Here is a 26,011-nt window from a genome sequence, read left to right as displayed (position 1 = left end):
GTGTGATGTATTTCTTGTGTTTGTGTTGTGTTTTTTAGTGTGTTTTTGTGTTTGTTAAGTTTTTGTTTTTATCTACATATGCTGATCACATAACCAATGCTAACCATACATACAATAACATAAATGCGGACATGGAAATCCTACACATACAACCCAAGAACCAAAAACTCAACACACTAGAACAATACGAACTATACAAACACAGATCAATTTCAGTACACACACACACTATTTGACTCCACTATTCAACACCTTTCAACCATCAAACGCACCCACATAACAGCAGAGAAGTTCGAGATGACGCCGAGATCTAGTAGGCTCTGAGGATGGTGTGATAAGCACCGAAACAGCTGTAAGCCGCACAAACTTACATAATTAACACGAGTAAGTCCTCTAGTTAATCAATTGCTTATATTCAAGTGTTAAAAGTAGTGTACGCAGAATCAAAATAGACAAGTATATTCATAAATCTAATTTATTAATCAAACTTTATGACTATCTTATTCCAAGTTACTAAAATTATAATTAAATATAAACCTGCATTAACCACAGAAATGTAACTCCAGAAGGGTAAAAATTCTTAAGTTTAGATTCGACTAAAAACATTTAAAAAGGACATTATTCTTGCATCGACTTGATATATTATATACAGTAGGTATATTTATTTCTATGTAACAATGATACTTCCTAATCGAGATCAGTTTTGGTCCTGCTAGTTATCTGCAACATACTGATATTCAGTGGTTAAGCATTCACGCCAGGTCTAGGTTCTGGTTCATCTGCAGGATGACTGATGAGTGTGTCAGTATCACTGTGTGTTGCATCTCTGTTCCTCCAACGTGGTAGCCTCTGACCAAGACCAGCAAACAAATTATTATACACACCCATACCAAATACCAGCAGAATAAATCCCAGAATCTGAAAGAAATATCAACATTATGTGTTATAAACAATAATTACGTTTATATTCTAAGAACTTTTGATACTCATTTGTAACAGCCAAGGTCTCTAGATGTTAGTCAGATCCTCTCACCCCATTCCACCAATGTATAAGCATTTATCCGCCATCTTTGCACCATCGGTTGCTGCTGTCAAGCAGAATGTTCTCCGAAAGTTTATGATTTATTATTAAATAATTTTTTTGTAAGTTATTTCACGACACTTTATCAACATCTCAAGTTATTTAGCGTCTGAATGAGATGAAGGTGATAATGCCAGTTAAATTAGTCCAGGGTCCAGCACCGATAGTTACCCAGCATTTGCCCATACTTGGTTGAGGGAAAACTCCAGAAAAAACCTCAACCAGGTAACTTGTCCTGACTGGGAATCGAACCCGGGCCACTTGGTTTCGTGCCCAGATGCGCTAACCATTACTCCACAGATGCGGACTTTATTAAATAAATGCCTATATGAAGTGATATAATACAAGGTGTATCACCAGGTTTTCCCCCGGTTTATTGAGGCGATTCCTGATGTTATTTGGAACAAAAAATGTAAATACAGTAATGGCTGATATTCATAATTAAGGAGTTACGGCAATTTGAAAAAAAAGCAGAAAAAACTTTTTATTTGAGGACGTCATTGACAAAAATGGAAATCATAGTTGGAATACAAACAAGTGTTTCATTTTGTACCAGTCTCTTGCATGTAGAGTGGATTTACAGCAAATGTTCAAAATTTCCTCTCTGCAGCTGAGGGCAAAGATTTGCACGGGTGTGAACTGCGTGTATAGCAATGTACACAGGAGATAACAATAGTAAACAACGACTGCAGTATCAACAACGTGCTTGTTGTTATGGGAAAGTATCACTTGCTTCACGTATCTACTGCTTAAGGCTGGTTCACAATAAACTGGAAACGAGAATCGGAATGAAAATGGTAAAATTGTTAAAATGTGTACATTTAAATGTGAGCATTCACAATTAACGAGAAGCTTGCTGGAGCCCGGGATCGGGAACAGAGAGTTGGTCAAGTTTCAACTCTGGCATTCACGTTTCCGATCACAGCCCACTAGATTCATTCTATTGCCATCTGAAAGCTATTTTGTAGCAAGAAGACTGTGACATAACCTATGCATTATTTTGTTCTGTGCTGTGCATCATGGAGCAAGTTTTATTTGATGAGATTCTAATATTGAAATCCTCACATTTACAATAAGCAGCGCGCCTTGTATAAAGATGAGAAAATGAAGGAGAATACGTGGTTCTCTTTGAACACCGATCGTAAGTGAATCATATTTTATTACTGTACTGGTTGTATTACACACTACATATTCATGCTTCAATTCAATAACTACTGTTGTGTTCATTTTTGTTCTATTGCAAATGTTTCTTCTCTAATTATTTTACATTATGGTAGACTTAAAATAGGTTGTGATAATAAAGATGCATGGGCATATTTATAGTACCATACCTAATGAAATGTTTCAGTTGAAATTTCGAAGTTGGTTAACCTGTATTTATGTTGGCTGCCTTGTACTCATGAGAGAACGCCATTGGTCAATTATACACAAATAACATCAGAATGTGTAATACTGACTTTACATATCGTTATTGACATGCATATCAATATGCATAGTTGTCTACATTCTCGGTTTATTGTGAATAAAAAATTTTCATATTTACGTCCTCTGCTTCTCGCTCCCGATTTATTGTGAACCAGCCTTTACTGTTTGATCGTTACAGTCATTAGTCCTGCGCAACCATGTCTACCGCTACATACACCATGGCGTGTTTCGAAAATCTGTTGTAACTCCTTAATTACGAATGTCACCCCATTATTGTATTTACATTTTTTGTTCCACAAATAGCACAAGGAATCACCAGGGGAAAACCTCGTAATACACTCTGTATATAATTATAAGAAATGTAAAAAAGCTATCTAACTTTGGTGTATTTCAAATGTTATGGCTCATATTATAATGTTACTACTACAGCTCAAAGATGTAGGCACTTTTAACTTAAAATAGACAGACAAAAAACACACAAAAATGTCCAAAATGGGCATTTAAACACGAAACGTTTTAATATCCAACTCGGAGAAGCTAACAGCATAGCTATAGGCCTACTTATTTTACAAAGTAAAGCTTATATAATATGAAAGAAAATATCAGGTTGGCCTTATAAAATATGTGACCCGGTGGGGTAGCTCAGTCTCTAGTGTACTTTGAGACTTTTATTGAAAAGGTCCTGTGTTTAAATTCTGGGCCACCCAATCTGCCTGAGTTTTCCAGGGTAGAGGCAGGTCCCTCAGGGTACCAATTTATTATTCTTCTTTAAAAAATACACCACTTCAAATGGACAGGAGATTCAATAAATATTTGAAACGTATCAAGAACAATATTAATAGAACGTAATTGAAAATATGATGAATCTTCGATCTCGCTATGCACAACAAATGGGAGAAAAAACCTACTGAAGTCATTAAAAATAACCTCAAAATTGTAACACACCACTCTAACATCTTTGTTTCTTATATACCCAACCAATGATTTTTCCTCTTGCATTTTCACATGAAATCATCACGTAACCCAATGGTACCACCAGGACCGCCGACAGGGAGGGGCAAGGGGGGCAAATGTATTGGGGCCCATCAGCTTAAGCAAGACTAAATTTTTGTTAAGGGCATTTGCGTAATTACTATTATTACAGTTTTAGTCACTTGCCTCCAATATAAGAAAATTTCTTACATGTTTTGATTTTTACTATTACAAGGAATATGATTTAACTAGCCATACCCGTGCGCTCCGCTGCACCCATTAGAAATAAATATAAAGTAATTACATAATTAAAATAGGACATTTGATCCAGGAAACATTCGTGTTTGATATAAAGATAAATCGTTTATTATGTTAATTTAAATTGTATTTGCATAATTAAAATGCGATCATTTTGATCCAGAGACCACTCATTTGGTCATAAAAATTATTTTAGGAAATACTGGAAACAAATATACAGAATAGCCTATCAAGTTTTCTGTGCATAAGAAGCTATTTTAATCTTACCTGTCCTCGATTCACTCAGAAGTTACTGTAATAACATTATAGCATTATGTCCATCTAGAGAAACTACACTTTCCAATGGTGAATTAATAATTAATTCTACAAATCGGTTAATTTAGCTTCTGATATTACTTCATACAAACACAGAAACATTATCTGTAGGCTGTCTTTCATAGCTTTCGATTGTTGCTGTCCAAGGCCCCTTATAGACGAAGTCATTTTTTTTTTAATTCATTACACGGCCTTAGATGGCAGTTATTTTAATTTTAAAACTCATTTATCTCATTAAATATCAGTCCTATCAAAATTTTTCAAGGAATAAAACTTATCGCAAATTATTTTTAAAGAAACTTTTGTTATGTAACATTTCTCACAAAAATCAATAATAAGCGAGATATTTAGATTTATTTAATTCAGGCCTCCTTATAACCCCCCTTTTAAATAATGTATTTTGAATACCATATAGCCTAAAATCTAAGTTACAACGAACTTAATTTATATTCCAATTTTCATCGAAATCCGTTCAGGCATTATCGCGTGAAAAGGTAACAAACATACAGACAGACAGACAGACAGATATACAAACAAAAATTTCAAAAAAGCGATTTTCGGTTTCAGGGTGGTTAACTGTATATGTTAGGACCAATTATTTTTGGAAAATCGAAAATTACCAGACATTTTTCGCCTACAGATTTATTATTAGTATAGATAATGTTACTTTTTAGATTGCTGAATGTAGATTTAGACCTAGATAATTGAAAAGTTTTTCACTGAAATTTATTACGTATCCCCAGCTAAGGGTTTCTGAAAATGTATTTCACAAAATGTTTTCTACAGAATGAAAACTGTAATATATTTAAAAGTCTGTTAGTGCATCAGTTTGCTTCATTATTTATTCTATGTAAATTTATTGTATTCAGAGCAATAGGTTACTGTAACTTGTTTGAATGGGCCCTAATCACAAGATTGCATAGGGGCCCATGAATAGTCTCGGTGGCCCTGGGTACCACCATTATATTGTACTACGCAGAAAGGCACTCCTTTTTTTCGGTCCAGGCTAAATCTATTCCTGTACGTAATCTATCATAAAGCGTACAGTAGGTAGGGCTACTTTAAGAGTAAAAGGCACGAAACATTTTTTATTTTTAAATTTGTTTTAAAATATAGTTCTCTGCTTGTATTGTTACTTTATTTGTGAATAGGCATATATCTTGAATAAAAGATATTGTTTACATTACTGTATTTTGAAGTTATTTTCGTAAGTTTTATGAAAACCTAATAATTCAGCAGCTAGCACATTTTTTGCATTAAATGAGTTCTGTTAATTTAAATAATCTAATTTACTTTACATACTTAACAATATTGCTAACCAATGCTATTAATATCTGCCTTAGAACAACCCAATCAATTACTGAAGTTAGTTACTACATTTGAATTTGACTTTGCCCTTTTGGCCTCCATTATTCCTATTTTTACATTTGTGTCGAAAGTTACCTCAATTTAATCCAAACTCCATGTGGGTCAGTACATCCAGGCATTTTGGAAACTTATCTTATGAAATATACGTATTTAAACACAAATTCCTTCCATAACCCAACCACAGTGCAATGTAAACACATGGCACAAACATGACGGCATGCGAAGACCTGACTTATCGACAGACCTTGGTAACAGCTAGCTACGAAAAGAATCTTACCTGTAACCAGTAAAAGCTCTGCCAACCTAGCGACAATGAAACTATATATATGAAAAGCGTTCTGATGCTGTCAAGAACCATCCTGGTTGTGGCTGATATTTCTTTGGTAACAGTGACTCCAGCAAAATTGAAGAATGCTATACTCAGCACAGTACCTGGTGAAAAGGATACGGATTATGAATGTTCTATCAAGTTTAGAGAAAAAAAAAATATCATACTATATTAATGCTATGAAGAGGAAAATTAGTTTTGAATTAAGTAATTAGGGCTATCTCACACAATGTCACTATGGCCGCATCACCATGTATTTTAATGAAGCTTGTATTGGTAGCTTGTTTTGTCACCAGTTATTACAACAGCCAAGCAATCTCAAAATATAGGTGCAAGAATACGCACTTGCCACATTGCTATACATCCAGTTATGCATACTTCTGTATCAACTGTTCTTTTTTCACTTTCAAATGGCTTATGTTTGTTGTGTATAAGAGAAGAATTTTTGCTATTACTCTTCAACTTTGAATCTATACACAATATTTGCAGGTATATTTTGGTGTTTAGATTGTCTTTCTATCTCATATACTTGATTTTATAAAAAAAAATTGAAACCTGAAAATTATTAATTAAATTTGAGTTCAAAACATGGGTATTTTAGGAACATTTTTCAGTCCTTTGTGATTCCACTTCGAACAAACTTTACTATACACTAGAGTCTCATTTAACCGAATTAGGTGGAACCAAAGGGTGATTCGTTTAAACTAAAATTTGGTTAAACTGGAAACATAGGTGCTTTACATAGTTTAGTATACTACATAATGTACCTACATGTTAAAAGAACTTTAATTTAATAGTAGATCTATTACTCAAAGAGTCATTTGAAACAATTTTTGCACAGAAATCTTGTATCTGATTTCTATTCTTTTTCCAATCGCAAACAGATGATGCACCAACTCCATAGTCAATAGAAATGTTTTTAATCGACTCACTTTTGTCCATTCAATTTATCACTTTCAGTTTTTTTGCACTGTCACAAAAAAAAAATACTTCCTTTTTTCCGCCATAATCACAAAAATCACTTAAGTCGCTAGATTTCTACAGTGCTACTACTGACTTGGTTAAAGAACAAATCAGAACTGAAGGGTGCAGCAACAAGATACAAACCTCACTCTCACACTGTTTATAATTTAAATTTAATTTTTAACTTAATTAAAACAATGCATTAAATTTCACTGACAACATTCCAAGCATTTTCCAAATACAGTAATTCGTTCATAATTAAGAGTATAAATCAAATTTAGCATCTGCAAAATGCTAAAATCAAAATTTTATTTTTCGCGTTGCTGGGATTCGGTTTATCCGAAAATTCGTAAAATCACGATTCAGTTAATAGGGATTCTAGTGTATGTGTTACTTTTTACTGCTATAGTGCTTAAAACATTTCCACAATCGGTTTTATTATAATAATAATAATAATAATAATAATAATAATAATAATAATAATAATAATAATAATAATAATAATAATAATAATGATTTATTAGAGGCCGGCCTGGATGGCACAAGCGGTAGTGGCATGGCATGTCTCTATCGCTTGGTCCGAAGGTTTGTAGGTTCGAGTCCCTCTTCAAGCATGGGTGTAGATACCAGTGACGTAGATGAAATTTTGAGCAGGGGAAGCTAACTCAAATTGTCTTCCATGTACAGTTGTGGCAAAAAAACAGGACCGACCCTTGTAGCTGATTTCAGAGCCTTGTTCACTCAGAGCACGATAGACTGGTAACTAAGACTTTTGTGGTTCGAACCTCGTAAGTAACACCGATAAGACATGACCTCAAATAGTACGTAGTAAATTATGATTTCATGGTTTACACATATCTCTAAGAAATGGACACATATATGTATAATTTAATATTAGCTTACTCCCTGTCACATATTTTAGAGAAAGCACAATATTAACGGTCAATAAATACAGTATTAGTAATTAATTACGTAAGTATGCGTCTGTCTTGGTTGTGTCCTTCACTGATAGCAAGGGAGTCGGTCGTTTTTTAAATCACACTTTTGTTCGTAAGTCAGTCTTGAAAATGTAATTGTCTTAAACATTCAAGTAAATTGGTGTCAGAAACTGTTATTTCACTCATTATTTATTATATCAGCCACAATGCACACTAACACTTCAACTAAACACAACTCATGAAAGGGATAACTCGGAAACTAAATTCTTTTCAATGTTAAAGCTAGCTTCTTGCGAGCCTTGCTACCAGGGTAGTTTTGTTAGAAAGAGATAGAAAATCTGCGGGGTGGGTTACACAGAAGAATGAGGGGATTGGAAGCTGATGTGTGCAGGCTTCTTGTTTACTGCTGCATCACAAATCATCCTAAGCTGCCGCATCACAATATTTAACGCGTAAATATAAATTGTATTAAAATTAATAAATAATTTTGTTTATAAACTGTAGGTTTGTTATGAAATTGTTATTAACTGGGGAAGCTGAGCTTTTTAGCTTACATTGACGCTACGCCACTGGTAGATACTAACTAGTTTAAGAAACCGGAAAAACAGAAAAAGAGAAACGAAAAAAAACTAGAGTGTACACTCTACAGTATGTTCAATTTACGTACCTATTATAGCACAAATAAGCCACGGATTATTTCCCATCTGTACAAAGGCCTCAAGCGCGTCTTCTAGAACATTCCTAGGATTATCACTGAATGGTGCAGGCACATAGATGAAGTAGAATGGTATCAACAGCAAACCCAAGATGCTGAATCCAAATATACCTAATGGCAAAAGAACAAAGTTAACAATGCACAAATATGTTTTAAAAACACTTCCTCATACACATGCACATTGCGTAAAGCAATCAGGTATAAATATGAGTACTTACCCTCCCATCCCACAGCTTGCAGGGCAGGGATGTCTAATCCACTTACGAACTTCTCCTCCAGCACCATCTGTGTTGCAGCAATAACCTGTGCTCCAATAATCAACAAATCGCCTGAAAGGGAACAAGCTTGTATATCGTACAGCAATCACGAATTTACATCTTATTTTAAATATTAAGAGACGTTGCATTTATTTAAACGTTTTGTTAAAATAAGATTAAGTGGAAATACAAGTATTTGTCACTACCAAACATAATATATCCGACACAGTTTCTTGACTGATTCCTAACGAAGCAAACGACTGCGAGATGATTTTACATGTGATCAATAGTTTATCCCCTTACTGTTGAAGTTGGTTTTGTATGGAAATTTGATGAAAAAGTAATGCAATCTGTCAACATATTTCAATTAAAATTGAGACATACAGTGAGAGAGTGGTCTATGCCGAAAATTTTCAATTTTGAGTTAATGGTACCGGTACTTTTATGTAGGGTGACCAGACGTCCTCTTTTGTCTGGACATGTCCTCCTTTTTAGGCCTTTGTCCGGGGTCTAGGCGGATTTAAAAAAAAAATCAAGAAATGTCCTCCTTTTCGTAACTTGTATGCCTGATATTTTGAAATGATCTGATTTGACACCTTTTTCAAGTAATCTGTCTGTAGGTGGCAGCAGCATCGACGGAATATACTCTTTGCCAACGATCACAACTCTCTTTGCTTACAAAGTAATATTAAATACACATTTTGTGCGGCCTTTTTACGTATTTTGATAATATAGTTCCCTTGGCTTCCATATGTAGTTAACTGTAAAATCATTTTATATTATTAAGTTTTATCATAAGTATGCAGTAATAAAATAGATATTGACATAATTTTAAGTATAATATAGGCCTAAGCCTAAATCTAAATAGATATTTTCTGTCCTCTTTAATAATTATAGTTACCTTGAGTTTCATATGTAACTAACTGTAAAATCAATATTATTAAGTTTCATCATAATTATTTTGTAATATTAACATACTTTTAGGTATGATATAAGCCTAAATCTGTACTGTAAAAATTTTGTAAAAAAATAGATATTGACGTAATCTATATGTATATATATATATATATAATTTGAACTGGTAATGGAAATTACGGGAAAACGGCTGAACGGATTTTAATAACTGACCCCTCATTTTGAAGCTTGGAACCCGAAGTTTTTCAGAAAAATAGTAACTTTCAATGAAGCATTAGTTTTCCTACATAATTTTCCTATTTTCCAAAAATCCATCTTTCGTCAGTTTTGAGAACAAATTGGATTTCAATATAAAACAAAACACACTACAATAAACAATAGGCTATAGAGGATATTACACGAAGGCCATGACCTGCAGGATTGCTGGCATATTTACAGCTCAAATTCAATTGGTTATTAAAAACTTCAAGAATTACTAAAAATAATTTACAAGTCTGATTTTGTGGTGTGTAATTTTCTGAATAGAATTGTGGTGTATTGGATATTAAAATCTACAAAATTTGAGGTGGTTTGATGACATTATTACCATTAGAAATGAAATATTATTAAAGTTAATGCCATGATGTGACTACTTTTCATTAATATTATACATATTAATGCTATATTGATGATATGAAAGTGAAACATTTTGGGGTTATAGAATAGAGAATATCTTAAATTAGTTCTTCATTTCTATAATTTACTGAGTGATGGCTATATAGTATATAACTACAAAACTTACGTAAGATAATAATATTGTTATTAAAAATCAAATATTTTTATAGTTATTAATCAAGTGTGGTCGGGTCTTTTTCATATATTTAATGACTGTGTGGTGTAGATATTTATATGCGTCATTCTCTTCAGTACTGGCTCGAGAGAGCGCAAAAATTACAGTTCCTGAGAAAAGACCAAAAGGTATTACTAACAGATAAAATAAGAAGCCTACAAAATTATGTAGTCTCCGGATCATTTCAGCAAGATCTCTTAGCAGGATAAAATGGTTTTACCCTCTACATTTCAAGCTCTACATGCAGCAGCTGTACCAAGATGCATAGCATAGCAAACCAGACATTTTTTAAATTTTCACCTAGAATCCACAATGACCTGAAATAGTTATTGCTTTACTCCCACATGAAAAAACCACTGATCGTCCTAACATTGTTACTTGCGTTTTCGCGTTGAAACTCAAAACCTGAAGGTGGGTAGGTTCAAGAGAAAATATTTGCCATACAAAACCATTCAGAGGGAGTATGTTTCATTATTACGGAAGGAAATAACTTTCAAAATGTCTGGTATTCTTTATTGAAAATAAATCTTAAAAATTTTTATTTGAATGTCTAATGAACTTAGTTTGCAGCACTTGCTGCACAAGCCACTAGTTTATACTATAATACAGGCCTAAGCCTAAAACAAAGTACATATTTTTTGTCCTCTTTTTTTGAACAATGTCCTCCTTTTTGAAGCTTTGTGTCCCCTTTTCTATCGATGTGAATCTGGTCACCCTACTTTCATGCAATACATAATAGTCTTGTCTTTGTACACATAATATTAACAAATTGCGGGATCCTTCCCCATCTCTTTTAAAAAGTAAATTTTCGGTCGCATATCTAATACGAGTGATCTATGCCAGGCAGCCAATAGCTGCGTCTGTTTCTGGTGACGTGATATTTGTTGCTCTCAAGAGTGAATGAAAAATATAATAGATGTCGTGTGTCGTTCATATATCATGTGAAAAACTCCCATAAGCTAATTTGGACATGCAGTAAGGGATTTTCTAAATTTCGAAAAGACGTCTTTTTACTGCCAAGGGAAATAGGAAGGAAAAGGCTCATCTAATTGAAAACAAAAAAATCAGAATATAAGGATATTTCAAAAGTTTCACTCCTGTTGACCACAGAGGTAAGCATGGTAATCATGAACATAAAATGTGTGATAACGATTGCACCTCTTGTATGACAATTCCATTTGGGGACTAATGGCATTACTCTAATTATAAAGTTACTTAAATCTCATCATTTACTGCATTATAAACAGTACTTTCTTTGCAATGTCACACTTAGTCCTTCGAATTCATAATTTAAACTCGTCTTTTAAAACAGTATGGCATACGCACCTAAAATAATCTGTCCTGTGGAATGGTTTGAAGATTTCACATGAATATTAGTAAGCTCAACTGTGGATGGTGCAAATAAGTCTGATACCCCAACAAGAGCAAGACCGCAAATCACCAAGAATATGCCCATCCATTCTCGTAGACACAGTCTTCGGTGCAAGAAAATCGTAGTTAATATTCCAACAAATACAATCACAGCTCCTGCAGACACACATGGATGGACAGACATATTAAAATGTTATCATTCACCTAAGTCATTAAACAAATTATTTCTTTCAGTTTGTTTTCATTACAAGAATTTTGATTACTTTTTTAATTAATTGATTTATATTTCATCAATCTTTGTTCACGTCACGGCGGATTAGATGTGTTCCAATTCTTAATCTGCCATCACACTCTATATAAATATTACAAAAAACAGTACATATTGAACCTATACGTATCATCCTCCATTCACAATAATAATAATAATAATAATAATAATAATAATAATAATAATAATAATAATAATAAGAAAATTAATAATAAGTTGTTGCTGTTGTTTTCTAATGCCAGGTGTTTGACAAAGTCATTTGACCTCTTGCACTCCAATATTTTTCAAAGATATTATCATAGTCAGCCACTGAAGTACAGGTGTTCCGAATCTATTTTTTTGTTTGAATTGCACAATGGGCAGTTAGGGGACTGATATATTCCAATTCTATGCAGGTGTTTGTCCAAACAATCATGGCCTGTTGCCAATCTAAATGCAGCTACAGACGATTTGCGTGATAAATAGGGAATTAACTGTGGATTATGATGCAGAGAGTTCCACTTTTTCCCTTGAGATTGTGTTATCAAATTTTGTTTGTTGAAGTCTGAGTATGTAGATTTAATAAATCTTTTCACAGAGTAATACGTAGATTTAGTAACAGGTCTGTAAGTAGCAGTGCTGCCCTTCTTTGCTAAAGCATCGCATTCTCGTTTTCCCAGGATTCCACAATGGGATGGTATCCATTGGAATACAACTCTTTTATTGAGTGATATTAATTGAGAGAGCATTTTAGTTATTTCTGCTGTTTGAGATGAAGGTGTGTGTTTAGAGACTATTGATAGAATAGCTGCTTTGCAGTCTGACAATAAGTAATAATAAGTATAGCTCTTGTATTTGAAACTCTTACTTTAACTTTTTCATTTCTATACTCGAACTCTTAAAAATTATTCTGTTAACTTCAATGACTACTTTTCATAGTTTCCTATCATGTCTGACTATCGACATTTGTAATTCCATATCCGTTAGAGCTTTGACTTTCTCTTCCCATCTAATTTTAACTCTAAAAAGAAATTTTCCTAATTTATGCAGATTGCTGGCATTTAGGGGACCATTCATTTTTTTATAAGCTACTATAGTGTTTATTTGTAGAAATTTTTTATCCACCCAACTGTTTCTCATATCATTCGTTGCCTGACACTTTAACGCAATATGCATTGCGTCTTCCGCTAGTCCACATGAAGGACATTTATCCTTCTCTACGTTCCCTCTCTTATTCTTGAGTCTCCAGATACCTAATCTCCACCATGCCATTCCTGTTCTCTCTTCCCTTGAATTTAGTGTAATATATTCTTGTTCCCAAAACTGTTTAATCTCCCTATAGTATTTTAGTGATCCTAGGTCTTTAATATTACTAAAAATATCTTACCTCGAAATTTCGTTTGCCCTCTCTTTTACTATTCTTCCAATAGTTTTCGTGTTTATAGACCCTAGTTCTCTCCATAGCCAATTTAGACCTAATCTGTTTATTTCTCGTTCCAACTCTTTCAGCCAATTCGATTTCCAATTAGCGGCTTCCATATAAAAGATACAAGTTTTCATAATTGCTGAATCATTCCTAAACAAAATATTACCTACATATTTTATTTTTCTTTCTAGAATAATTCCCAGACTCGAATCGGCTCCCATCTCTAGTAATGCTGCCAGGTTAGAAGCATTCTCCAGTATTCGTAAAAATGTTCTACACATTTTGGCTCTTACTTTATCAATGTTTCTGAATAACCTACTACCCCATATCTCAATATTATACAATATTTTTGATTCTACTAATGCACTTTTTAATTAGATTTAATGCACCTTGTGAGTGAGACATTATAAATAGATAATGTCATTAATTTAATATTGTTTAATGAATACAAAAAATATTAGCATTAAAATGCTGTTCAAGTTTAAACAATAAGAACACTAATGGAATTATAAATTATTACACTAAACAGATTTCAGATGCATACAAAGAACTGTTCTTCCTATGACACACTATAGTGAGATAATTGCTGATAATAGATTTACAGATATGGAAATAAAATTTGGAGCTACCTTATTGTTTAAGTTTCAATTACAAAACACTGCACATGTGCAGTAAACAAGAATCCCTGTCCCTATGCTTTGTGTGAAATTGTTGCCTACATACATGTGGAATCTCATCAAGACTTGCTCTAAATTTTAATTTCGTATCTGTATGTATCAGGAAAAGAGGGTGGAGCAAGCCAAACTCTTTCTTCTGCCCTGCCAACAACTCTTTACAAACAATACGAGACCAAGTTGTGTACCAAACTGTAATTCAACCACTCAGTTCAGACTCCAACTTCAGACTTCCATACGATGAAAGAGTAACGGAACGGAGAAAAATTCTCTCCGGCGCCGGGACTTGAACCCGGATTTTCAGCTCTACGTGCTGATGCTTTATCCACTAAGACGGCGCTTATTCCGTCGGATCCCGGCCAATTAGTCACTCATATCGAGTGCACCTCAGCACATGTGTGGACTTCGGTCCTGCGTTCATAGACATCTATGATGTAGTGCAGAGGGCGGCCACTAGAGGGAACCCAAGAGTTGGAGCTTAATCTGAGACGATTCTAACCGGCGTTGGGGTTGTATCCGGTGTGGCTTAGTGGATAAAGCAGCAGCACGTAGAGCTGAAAACCCGGGTTCAAGTCCCGGCGCCAGAGAGAATTTTTCTCCGTTCCATTACTCTTTCATCGTATGATGACGCAGAATATCTGCATGGAAATATCATATGTACTTCGGTACATTAAAATAATATATTCAGACTTCCAGTTTGCAACAGGTGTTACAGTTTACATCCTGGGTATAATCCTAATAATTTAACTCAATATAGTTCTGAGATAAAAAGTAATAAGCTGAACAAATATGACTTTGATATGAGAGAACTGGAGGAGAATTAAAATAAGTATATGAATAATAATTGTACAAATTATTTTCAGTTCTTATCGAGAGTTACTTACTTACTTACTGCCTTTTAAGGAACCCGGAGGTCCATTGCCGTCCTCACATAAGCCCACCATTGGTCCCTATCCTCAGCAAGATTAATCCATTCTCTATCATATCCCACCTCCCTCAAATCCATTTTAATATTATCTTCCCATCTATGTCTCGGCCTCCCTAAAGGTCTTTTTCCCTCCGGCCTCCCAACTAATACTCTATATGCATTTCTGAATTCGCCCATACGTGCTACATGCCCTCCCCATCTCAAATGTCTGGATTTAATGTTCCTAATTATGTCAGGTGAAGAATACAATGTGTGCAGTTCTGTGTTGTGTAACTTTCTCCATTCTCTTGTAACTTCATCCCTCTTAGCCCCAATTATTTTCCTAAGCACCTTATTCTCAAACACCCTTAACCTATGTTCCTCTCTCAAAGTGAGAGTCCAAGTTTCACAACCATAAAGAACAACCGGTAATATAACTGTTTTATAAATTCTAACTTTCAGATTTTGCTTCACCCATATGTGTCCTGTGTAACGATCCAGCAGAAAAGAATGAAGACCACTTGAAGACCTGTGAAGCATTAAGATCAGAAGAAACTACAGTTCAAAAGTATTGGAAAGCACGACTGCTAATGGCTTCATAGCCAAATGCAAGGCACTAGACAATAACAACAACAACAACAACAACAACAACTTTCAGATTTTTTGACAGCAGACTGGATGATAAAAGCTTCTCAACCAAATAACAACAGGCATTTCCCATATTTATTCTGTGTTTAATTTCCTCCCGAATATCATTTATATTTGTTACTGTTGCTCCAAGATATTTGAACTTCTCCACCTCTTCAAAAGATAAATTTCCAATTTTATATTTCCATTTTGTACAATAGTCTCGTCACGAGACATAAGGCTGGTTCACAATAAACCGAGAATGGAAACGACAACGAGAACGAGAACGGAAATAATGTTAAAATAAACGTATTTAAATGTGGGCATTCACAAAAGTTAATTGTGAATGCTCACATTTAAATACATTTATTTTAACAATATTTCCGTTCTCGTTCCCGTTGTCGTTTCCATTCCTGATTTATTGTGAACCAGCTATAATCATATACTTTGTCTTTTCGGGATTTACTTTCAAACCTCTCTCTTTACTTGCTTCCAGTAAAATTCCCGTGTTTTCCCTAATCGTTTGTGGATTTTCTCCTAACATATTCACGTCATCCACATAGGCAAGCAGCTGATGTAACCCGTTCAATTCCAAACCCTCTCTGTTATCCTGGACTTTCCTAATGGCATACTCTAGAGCAGGCGTCTCAAGGCCAACGCATAAAAGTTGTCACAGAGAGCGAGTATAGATAACATAGTCAGCTGAAGAGATAAGTGCAATACCCGAAGATAGCCGATCGCTGATTAATGTTACAAGCATGAGCGAGCTAAGTTGTAACTGTCGCGGGAGAAATGCCACAAAGCTGCACTTTTGAGTTGTACTGTCACAATAGACGGTTGTTTTCGGAAGGAATTTCTTAAGTAGTTTTCAATAACAATAATATAATAATAATACATTTATTTTCTAATTATATACTATCAATGAGTAAAAAGAAGACATCTGAAGCATTAAGAACCATACATGTTACGTAATTATTTAAGCACAAGGAACTGGCCACCTTACTCCATTATTTCCTGGCCTAGTTGACTCATAAGTGGTGCCTTGTTGGTATCACTTGTGAGGTTCAGACCTGTCTTCGGACAGTTGACCAAACAATAACAATATTTCATTTCTAGTAAAGGTTTTTGGTATCGCTCTTTTTTTTTAAGTTTATACTATATTTAATAAAATAAAACTCAATTAAATAATAATAATAAAATTACAATTAAACTTGTTGGTTGTTAAAGTAAGTATTCTTACGTTACTCTAATATTAATATATTAATTACAATAATAGTTAAGTAATATATTTCGTAATGTTTTCAATAATTAAAAATAACCTAAACATCTTAGAAATTCACAAGCAATTTTTTTTTCAATTAGAACTATTCAAATCTTAAATCTGGTCTGAAATTCTTTTCTCAAGTCCTTGAGTATTTCATTATATTTGTTACACTGGTCTTGATTCAAATCAGGTAACAATTTTAGATTAATAAAGAGGTAACAGTTACCCACTGAAACTTGCGTCTCCCACAATTTCGCTTCCCCTATGAAAGCTTTTATTTCTTCATACATTTGCGGTAATAAGAACATTCTTTCCTCGGAGATGGACACAATGACCGACTGTTACATCGTAGCGGTTGCAGATGTCTACTCAAATGTCGCGGTCAATGACGTCATCCGGAGAAACGCGAACTGCTCCTGCATCTTGTTCCACTCTTACATTGAAAAAGAGAAAGAGGAGGAAATGCTCTGAGAAGGCCCTATTGAGACGTCTGCTCTAGAGCAAAGTTAAAAAGTAAAGGTGATAATGCATCTCTTTGCTTTAGCCCACAGTGAATTGGAAACGCATCTGACAGAAACTGACCTATACGAACTCTGCTGTATGTTTCACTGAGACACATTTTAATTAATCAAATATTCGAGAGTTACTTTAATTTAAAGAAATGTCTTAAATAAAACTTGTATTTTCTCCCCACAATCCCACCTTTTCTTTATCAATTTAAGTTACAAACAAATACACAGAATCTTTTTCAACATTTCTCTTGCATAATTTTTTCCAAACTACCTCATACATTGTAAAGCATTAACCTTACAGCTATTATCTGCAGGTATCTTTATTAACGAAAGCTTATCAACTGACTTCATTATCTATTACAGATAACCTGATGTCAAGAATAAATAAAACTTACTCAACACACAGTTCTGTGCAATTCTAGACTAGTTTTCAAAGGTAATGCAGTCTCGTTAGATGTTCGATGAGTTGTACCCAAACATTGTGAAACCTGTTAAACTTGGTAATAAGTACATTATCTTCAAGAAAATATAAACTTGTGATTATGTAACATGACATTTCATGGCTCTTTCCACAAGAGAGGGAAGACGAAAAGTTTAAGCAAGATAATCGATTATGTTCAATGCTGAAGGTACTGACAGATTTAAACAAATGCCAGATTAACAATCAGGGATTGTCCCTTTTAAGAGAAAAGATACATTAATAATAATAATAATAATAATAATAATAATAATAATAATAATGTTTTATTTTCGCTGGCAGAATTAAGGCCATAAGGCCTTCTCTTCCACTTAACCAGCCTTAATCAATACAATTCATATTTAATATTCTTCAGTTAAGTTTTAACGACTAGTAGACTACATATTTATTTAAATTTAGATAAACCTATAAGGTAAAGTAATAACTTAATTTATGAGCTAATTTAATTCAATCAATTATAATTAATTTGAGATTTGAGATAGCTAGTAAAATGATGAAAATTAATTTAATATAAGCTTACTAGAACTATGTTACAGGGAGAAAAAAAATATATATATAAATCTAAAATATATTTCTATAATGAGAATATTAATGTAATTGCCATTAGAGGTTTTGTAAATCTATTTAGAGAAATTAATGATAATAATAAGAATGGACAGATGTTAGTTTCATTATATGTAATAAATATTAATCAGCAATTAATTTGTTAAGTAAGAATTTATGTAATTTTGACCTATATGAAGTTATTGTCCAACAACCCCTTACATCACTCAGTAGGAAATACATGCGCTACCACAGAGTTAACTTGGCGGACTTTTTTATGATACTATGTTTGGCCTACAGTATTTTATGATATGTTTTTGAAAGTTTATATTTTTCGTATCATATTCTACAGATGAGTGGAAGGCTCATTGTATTTTAGGATACTATATTCCCCACCCCCCTCCCCGTATTGTAATTACAGCTGAGTGGAAGGGCACTATTGTAGCCTAAATTATGATACTCAATGTAAATTTTTCTATTGAAATTGTCCCCATTCAAAACCCCTATTTACCTCACTGGTCCCGTAGTGAGTTTTGTTGGCGGGAATATTGATAATTTGGTATAAAACTTTGGTCAATATAATGGACATCAATGACATCGAGGACAGGTTAGATATGGTTTATTGAGTTTTTTGGTTTGTCTTGCATATTATACATTTTTTGGTAGGCATACCAAAACCTGAATAAACCAAACCTAACTTGTCCTGATCCTCGATGATGTCCGCCATATTGACCACCGTTTTTTACCGAATTACCGGAATATTATATTACGTCGTCGTCACTACCTTTGTTTTGTCATCAGTTGGGTAATGAAGTTGTTACCAGAATCTTATTCTTCAATAATCGCAATATCTCACCATTGCACAACACTACTGTGCTCTCTAATGAAATTTCACTCATGACTGCACAACACAGCTGTCCTACTTCGATGAAATCTCACTCACAACTGACTGCATATGAGAACAGCACCGCAATTTAATAGAGGGGAATACTAGCAACTGCACGGAGCTTGGGCTGCTGACCAGCTGAACAATGTTTCAGACTTTAAATCTGCCCACTCTGTACAATTCTAGAGATATGGCACACCATAATAGTAATTAATATATCCCTGTGATGAAAAGATCTTGTTTTAAGGAACTTCAAGGAGCATGGGGTTTTCCAATTTCATTTTGATCCAACTTTCGTTGACAAAATACTAACATTATGAAAAACAATAGAAAGTAGGCCTAAGTCTTAAGTTGCTCAACTCACCTCTAAGCATCTGGAATGACGAAGCATATGTAAGTGTAAGACCAATATACATAACAGATGTAGCCACCATATCACACATCGCAGGTGGAAGGAGAAGAAAAGGGTTGAATGAACGATTTCCTTTAAGTATTTTCATCTCATCATGGGATCCATCCTAAAAATATATATATAGTTTGCATAATCTTGAAGTGATGTTTCAGGCACAGGCCAAACCAAATGCAATGTAAAAGAGTTATAATTTTCACATTCGATCTAAAGAATATTTTCAAGCTTCATCTCCTTGATGAATGTTTTATAAGCCTACGGGTTTAAGTTGAACATACCGGTATTCTTGCAAGTGTTGCTTTAACTATTACAAGATCTAACAAAGTACTATTTCAAAAGGACGCGCTTCCATAAAGGGATAATGGCATTTCTCTGAAGTTAGAGCCCAGTTTAGGTGTGTGTGTATTAATCGAAAACAATGTCATATAAACATGCGTTCTATTCTCAATATTTTCTAGCCCCTAATTTTCGATTAATACACATACAACTAAACTGGGCTCTAACCTTAGAGGAAAATGCCACTGCCCCTGTATAGAAGACAGTCCTTTCACAATTTTATTCCATGGACAAGTCCGTAATTTTCTTCATTCCGTCCAAAGAGTACTTTTTTTTTTCCTGAAACTCAACATCCCGGCAACTTTATTTGAAAAAAAAAAAATAGCCCTTCCCCAAAACTTTGACGGTTTATAATAAAATGCTTTATTTCCCTCAAATATTTCTCAAATGAATAAATCTTAAATAAGTTTAGAAGAACATATTTTCTACAAGTTTGATGTAGGCCTATAATGTCTTCACATGCTTTTTAGTTAAAATCTTTGCTAGTATTGTACTTACATGTTTTCGAAAATAGTAAAAAAAGAGACATTTGAATGCCAGAAAACAAAGCATTTCTCCAATAAACATTGAAACAGCTTGAACAAAAGGATGATTAAATTTTCTTGATTTACCATCTGAACCCTCTGCCTCCATACGATCAGCCCATCTGGAAAGCAAAAAATTTTTGGTTATTTACAAGAAGTCGTCGCTGAACGATTCACATTATTTCCAGGTTAGTTGAATCAACTCATCTAGTGAACGACATAAATCTTTAAAATAGTAGATGTCTCTATCCCTTCTCCTCTTGTTACTTGTGAGCCGTCCCAAACCCCAACCTCCACCGATAAGAGCGCCAGTCCTTATATACCCGTCAGTCAAGGCCTTCTGACAAATAAAAGCAATTGACAATAGATACCTCAGTCATGACAACCTCATAAAATATCCTATCAATTGAATAATCGATCTTGCTACGTACAACATAATTATATTATATTATACTATTACCCATTTCAGCGAGTACCGACGACCACTGCAAAATACGATAATTTGGTCCAGGGAGCATTCTCTTTTAGCACAAGGATGATTTATGTAACATGTTTCTAAATTATTAGTCTTTTAAATACCGATACATTCTTTAATAAATCACTGAAAAACAAATGTGAATAGAGGAAGTGGAGTGAGTACGAAATTATTATTATTATTTGGCGCATCATTTTTACGTAAATAACGACAAATAAAAAGGGATTATTAGCAAGTACGTACACTGGGTTTGTCAAATGCGCATCACCATGCTTTCCAAAAGGCACTTTTAAGTGCCCGACACCCCGCTTTTTACATCATGTGCTACACGTCGGATCATCATCGGGGCTTGCAGCCCCGATACCCCGCTTTTTTCATCATGTGCTACACGTCGGATCATCATCGGGACTTGCAGCCCCGATACCCCGCTTTTTTCATCATGTGCTACGCGTCGGATCATCATCGGGGCTTGCAGCCCCGATACCCCGCTTTTTACATCATGTGCTACACGTCGGATCATCATCGGGACTTGCAGCCCCGATACCCCGCTTTTTTCATCATGTGCCACACGTCGGATCATCATCGGGACTTGCAGCCCCGATACCCCGCTTTTTTCATCATGTGCTACATGTCGGATCATCATCGGGACTTGCAGCCCCGATACCCCGCTTTTTTCATCATGTGCTACACGTCGGATCATCATTGGGACTGGGACTTGCAGCCCCGATACCCCGCTTTTTTCATCATGTGCTACACGTCGGATCATCATCGGGACTTGCAGCCCCGATACCCCGCTTTTTTCATCATGTGCTACACGTCGGATCATCATCGGGACTTGCAGCCCCGATACCCCGCTTTTTTCATCGTGTGCTACACGTCGGATCATCATCGGGGCTTGCAGCCCCGATACCCTGCTGTCTACGTCATGTGCTACACGTCGGATCATCATCGGGGCTTGGAGCCCCGATACCCCGCTTTTTACATCATGTGCTACACGTAGGATCATCATCGGGGCTTGCAGCCCCAATACCCCGCTTGCTACGTGCAAAACAATTATATTATATTATTACCCATTTCAGCGAGTACTGACGACCACTGCAAAATACGATAATTTGGTCCAGGGAGCATTCTCTTTTGGCACAATGATGATTTATGTAACATGTTTCTAAATGCTACGTACAACATTATTTTATTATACTATTATTACCCATTTCAGCGAGTACTGATGACCACTGCAAAATACGACAGTTTGGTCCAGGGAGCATTCTGTTTTGGCACAAGGATGATTTATGTAACATGTTTCTAAATTATTAGTATTTTAAATACCGGTACATTCTTTAATAAATCACTGAAAAACAAATGTGAATAAATAGGATGTGGAGTGAGGACGAAATTATTATTATTTTTTTATTTTTTGGCGCATCATTTTTACGTAAATAACGACAAATAAAAACTAACATGCCACATAACATTATTTTAAGAAATACAGGAAACAAGCATAAACAATATTCACCATTCTTAATGATCGGGGGATAGAAGAAAAACGTATGGAATAGAAATTACATACAAATGTGCGTGTAATAAACAATAAGCAAACCATCTTCGATTAATCATTTCAAAACAACGTGAATATAGCGTGGATTGTGTAGGAAAATAATTTCTTATATGTTGCTTCCAATGTGCATCATTGTTAACTTATGAAAACAAATGAAAATTAACATGGCATATGAACACTATTTGAAGAAAGGTAGGAGATATTAAATAATATTCATCGTTCTTAATGATCTTTGGATGGAAAATAACAATGAAATAAGTATAAAATAGATATTACATATAGGTGAGCATATAAAAAACAGTAAGTAGAATTATTTATTTGATTAATAAGCTTAAATTACTCCAGGTTTAGTGTGTTGTGTAACAATAGACAATGGAATCGTTCACAGAAGTGAACTATAAATGATGTGAATCGTTCAGTGCATCCATCTTGTTGTGTAACAATAGAAGTGAACTATAAACGATGTGAATCGTTCAGCGACGACTTCTTACAAATAACCAAATTTTTATACTCTTTATCCTACCTTCTCTATACCAATTTGAATATACTGTAGATCGTAACGACAGGGAAAAATGGACAATTTCTCAGAATGTATCGCTGCACATAGGCCAGTCTTACACTAAGCCTAAACTTAGTGTATAGGCCTACTAAAACCCTAACCTAATCTTTCCTGAATCTGAGACAGGTTAGGTTAGTTTATAGTTTTAGTAGGCCCTATAGCTTGCATACAGTAAGTTTAGGTTTAGTGTAAATATGCACCAACACATTCTGGGAAATGGTAATGTGCTAATTTTCTCTAAACTCATTCCCCACAAATTGTTTACATTGGACATTAATAACGAAAATGCCAGTGTCAACAGCGTCTTGCTATATTTCAAAATACTCTTACTAACACAAAACAGTAACTTATGATCATTAAAGTTTCGATTTCCTGCATTAATAAACTAGGCCCATCAAACATATAGGCCTCTATTTAAACAAACTTTCTCATACAGCCTATGAAATCGGAAACATATGTTTCATAATATAACTTATGTGCATTATGAAATGTAGTGACAATATCGGAATTAAGTCATCGCTAAGGCATTATTTGTATTCAGAAACTTCCACTATACGCTGATAACATTGAATTTGTAACCATATCACAGACTTCGAATGTGATCACATTTTCACTAGATAATACTGGATGACATAGCGCTATTTTTTTAATCACAGAGTTGTCCTTTCTATTTTTCAAGTTTGGGGGACTCTTTGAATTTTACATGCGATTAAATGTATTAAAATACTTACTTTGTACTTAACGTATTTAAGGAACCTGTAAACACTAAAACCACTGCAATTAAAGCTTGAAATTTGGTCCAGCCCATTTTGCTATTCAGTACAAACTATTGTCTTACAGCAATTTATATTTGCAAAGCGCCGGTTTCTCAGTCTTCAAACAAAGAATTAAGTCTGGTGATTCATTAAAAGTTGTCGTTTATCACATGACTAAGCTTTTGTATATCAACTATAGCGTCTACAGCTGTATGACGAACTGTCAATCGGTCATGAGCATGAGCACAGCTGATAACATTAAGATCGATTATTTGACAGTGCCGACTACCTGAACTGTATCGATTCTGTCCCTCGATTACCACGACTGCCCTGGATGTATCTAGCTCGTTGCTTACGAGATTATACAAGCTGGCGCATAGAGCTTGAAAAACGAGTCTGAAGTGGTTCCCTCGTAATGCCAATTCCGCCGCTCGGAGCGCTGTTCTGCCCTATATATTCATAGCAGAACACTTAAAAGACATTGACATTTGGGACATTTAAAGGACTCATCATTGCTTATTAAATGCTTCGTACAATATTTTATGGACAATAGACGTAATTTGCAAACTTCTACTCCTCAATTATATTACAATAAAAGGCTGTCATTCTTGATATTAAAACATATTACATATAAACTGAGGGACTGTCTGCTCTGTACTTCAGTTCATACACCAAACATTTCCGGAAATAAATTAACTTGACATCTTACATATACGCACTATAGCCTACCCTTTTCACCTAATATTATTAATATTGTTATTAAATAAGATATTGCAACTAATTAAGGTACTGCATTATCTTTAATTTCCTTGAATTCACAATTACGCATTTGCAAGAAGGCCTAACTTTTCCCTCTCTTTTTAAAAAAAATACGGACGTCACAATAACTGAGAAGTATAATTATTGCGCGATTTTTTCTTGCAGTGGTGAAAACATTTCTATAGGCCTACTGATTAATCTATTGAGCATAGTAATAGTAAACGCTGTAGTATTTTAGTGCGTGTACGCTTACTTAGCTCTTGTAAAACGAAATTTTCACTTTCACTTTCAACGGAACACTCACTTATATTCAGTTTTTGTATCTTGCAGTAAATTGTCCATTTGTGATCATCTTTCCAATATAACCTCCCATTGAAACGACCACTTAAAATCATGAGCTAGAATTTATTATTTTAAAAACATTTCCACGTACATACTGTTATAATTGTTATGAACCACAATACAAAAGACAACACTGTGAAATTGGATTAATTTACCAAGATCAACATCAATACTGGTAGTATAAAATCACATATAGGCCTAGGCTATATTATTTCATTACTTTATGGTATTAATTAGAAGGATTAATTTTGAAGAATTTACAAATATGCTGAAATAATTTATGACACCTCTTATAGAAATGTAGAAATATGTATGTACATTTTGAAACAATGGGTATAGCACCACTTGAAAATGTTGAGCATTTTAACAGTAACTTGTAAATTGTTCCATCACGTTGGCTATAGTGTTAATTTATTGTAGCACTTTTAGAACGAACGTGGTTCACATACATAAGAAGAAATGACGATGGAATGAGTCGAACACATACAGTTTTCTTTAATTTTTAGCAAATGATGAAGTTGAATATATACTGTTACTTCATATCCTAACATAAGTAGAGTTGCCACCATGGATGTAACACTTGAAATGAATATAAAATAAATTAATGTATTGGTAATGATACAAGAATAAAAAGAAATTAGGCTAGACATAACCTCACAAAATTACAAACGCATGCTAAAACAAAAAAAAAAAAAAAAAAAAAAACTTTACGTATCCGTATATAATAAAACTAGATATTCCAGATATAATTTGTTTCACACGATAACCACCTCAGCCTATTTCGGCAGCAGCCATTCTTAGTTACAGTTTGAGGTGCATTACCTAATCTCATACTAATCTTGTTAAGTTCTCTAACCTAATTCACTGATAATTACGTAACAATACACAGGTCTAAAATACAGACAAATACACATTAATTACCTAATAAGTACAGCATGAAGATAATTCATTACTTTTGTCGGTATTTTCTAAAAGAGAAAGGGAAAACAGTAACAACA

The 26,011-nt window shown here is 34.3% G+C and overlaps 1 protein-coding gene across 1 annotated transcript; it reads right to left on the bottom strand.

Moving 5' to 3' along the window:
• Positions 1–602: 602 nt before the first annotated feature.
• Positions 603–24,216, bottom strand: LOC138713744 (solute carrier family 35 member F6-like). The gene is made up of 8 exons (XM_069846115.1): positions 23,889–24,216; positions 20,543–20,690; positions 19,664–19,817; positions 11,691–11,891; positions 8,582–8,692; positions 8,316–8,474; positions 5,697–5,851; positions 603–918 (listed from the first exon to the last, which is right to left on the bottom strand). The coding sequence occupies exons 1-8, from the start codon at positions 23,963–23,965 to the stop codon at positions 745–747; spliced, it is 1,179 nt and encodes a 392-aa protein (XP_069702216.1). The 5' UTR covers positions 23,966–24,216; the 3' UTR covers positions 603–744.
• Positions 24,217–26,011: the final 1,795 nt, after the last annotated feature.

Source organism: Periplaneta americana, chromosome 14 (assembly GCF_040183065.1).
Source record: "Periplaneta americana isolate PAMFEO1 chromosome 14, P.americana_PAMFEO1_priV1, whole genome shotgun sequence".
In the NCBI taxonomy this organism is placed as follows: Eukaryota; Metazoa; Arthropoda; class Insecta; order Blattodea; family Blattidae; genus Periplaneta; species Periplaneta americana.
The sequence above is the reverse complement of the archived record's forward strand: the minus strand, read 5'-3'. Positions and strand labels throughout refer to the sequence as shown.

What these genes read in the sequence shown, in the direction of transcription:
- LOC138713744 (XM_069846115.1), bottom strand. Translation starts at nt 23,965, where the DNA reads ATGGGCTGGACCAAATTTCAAGCTTTAATTGCAGTGGTTTTAGTGTTT. An exon ending in GTCATTCCAGATGCTTAGAG is followed by an intron (nt 11,892 to 19,663) that starts GTGAGTTGAGCA and finishes GTGTGTCTGCAG; the next exon opens with GAGCTGTGATTGTATTTGTT. An exon ending in GCAAGCTGTGGGATGGGAGG is followed by an intron (nt 8,475 to 8,581) that starts GTAAGTACTCAT and finishes TTTTGCCATTAG; the next exon opens with GTATATTTGGATTCAGCATC.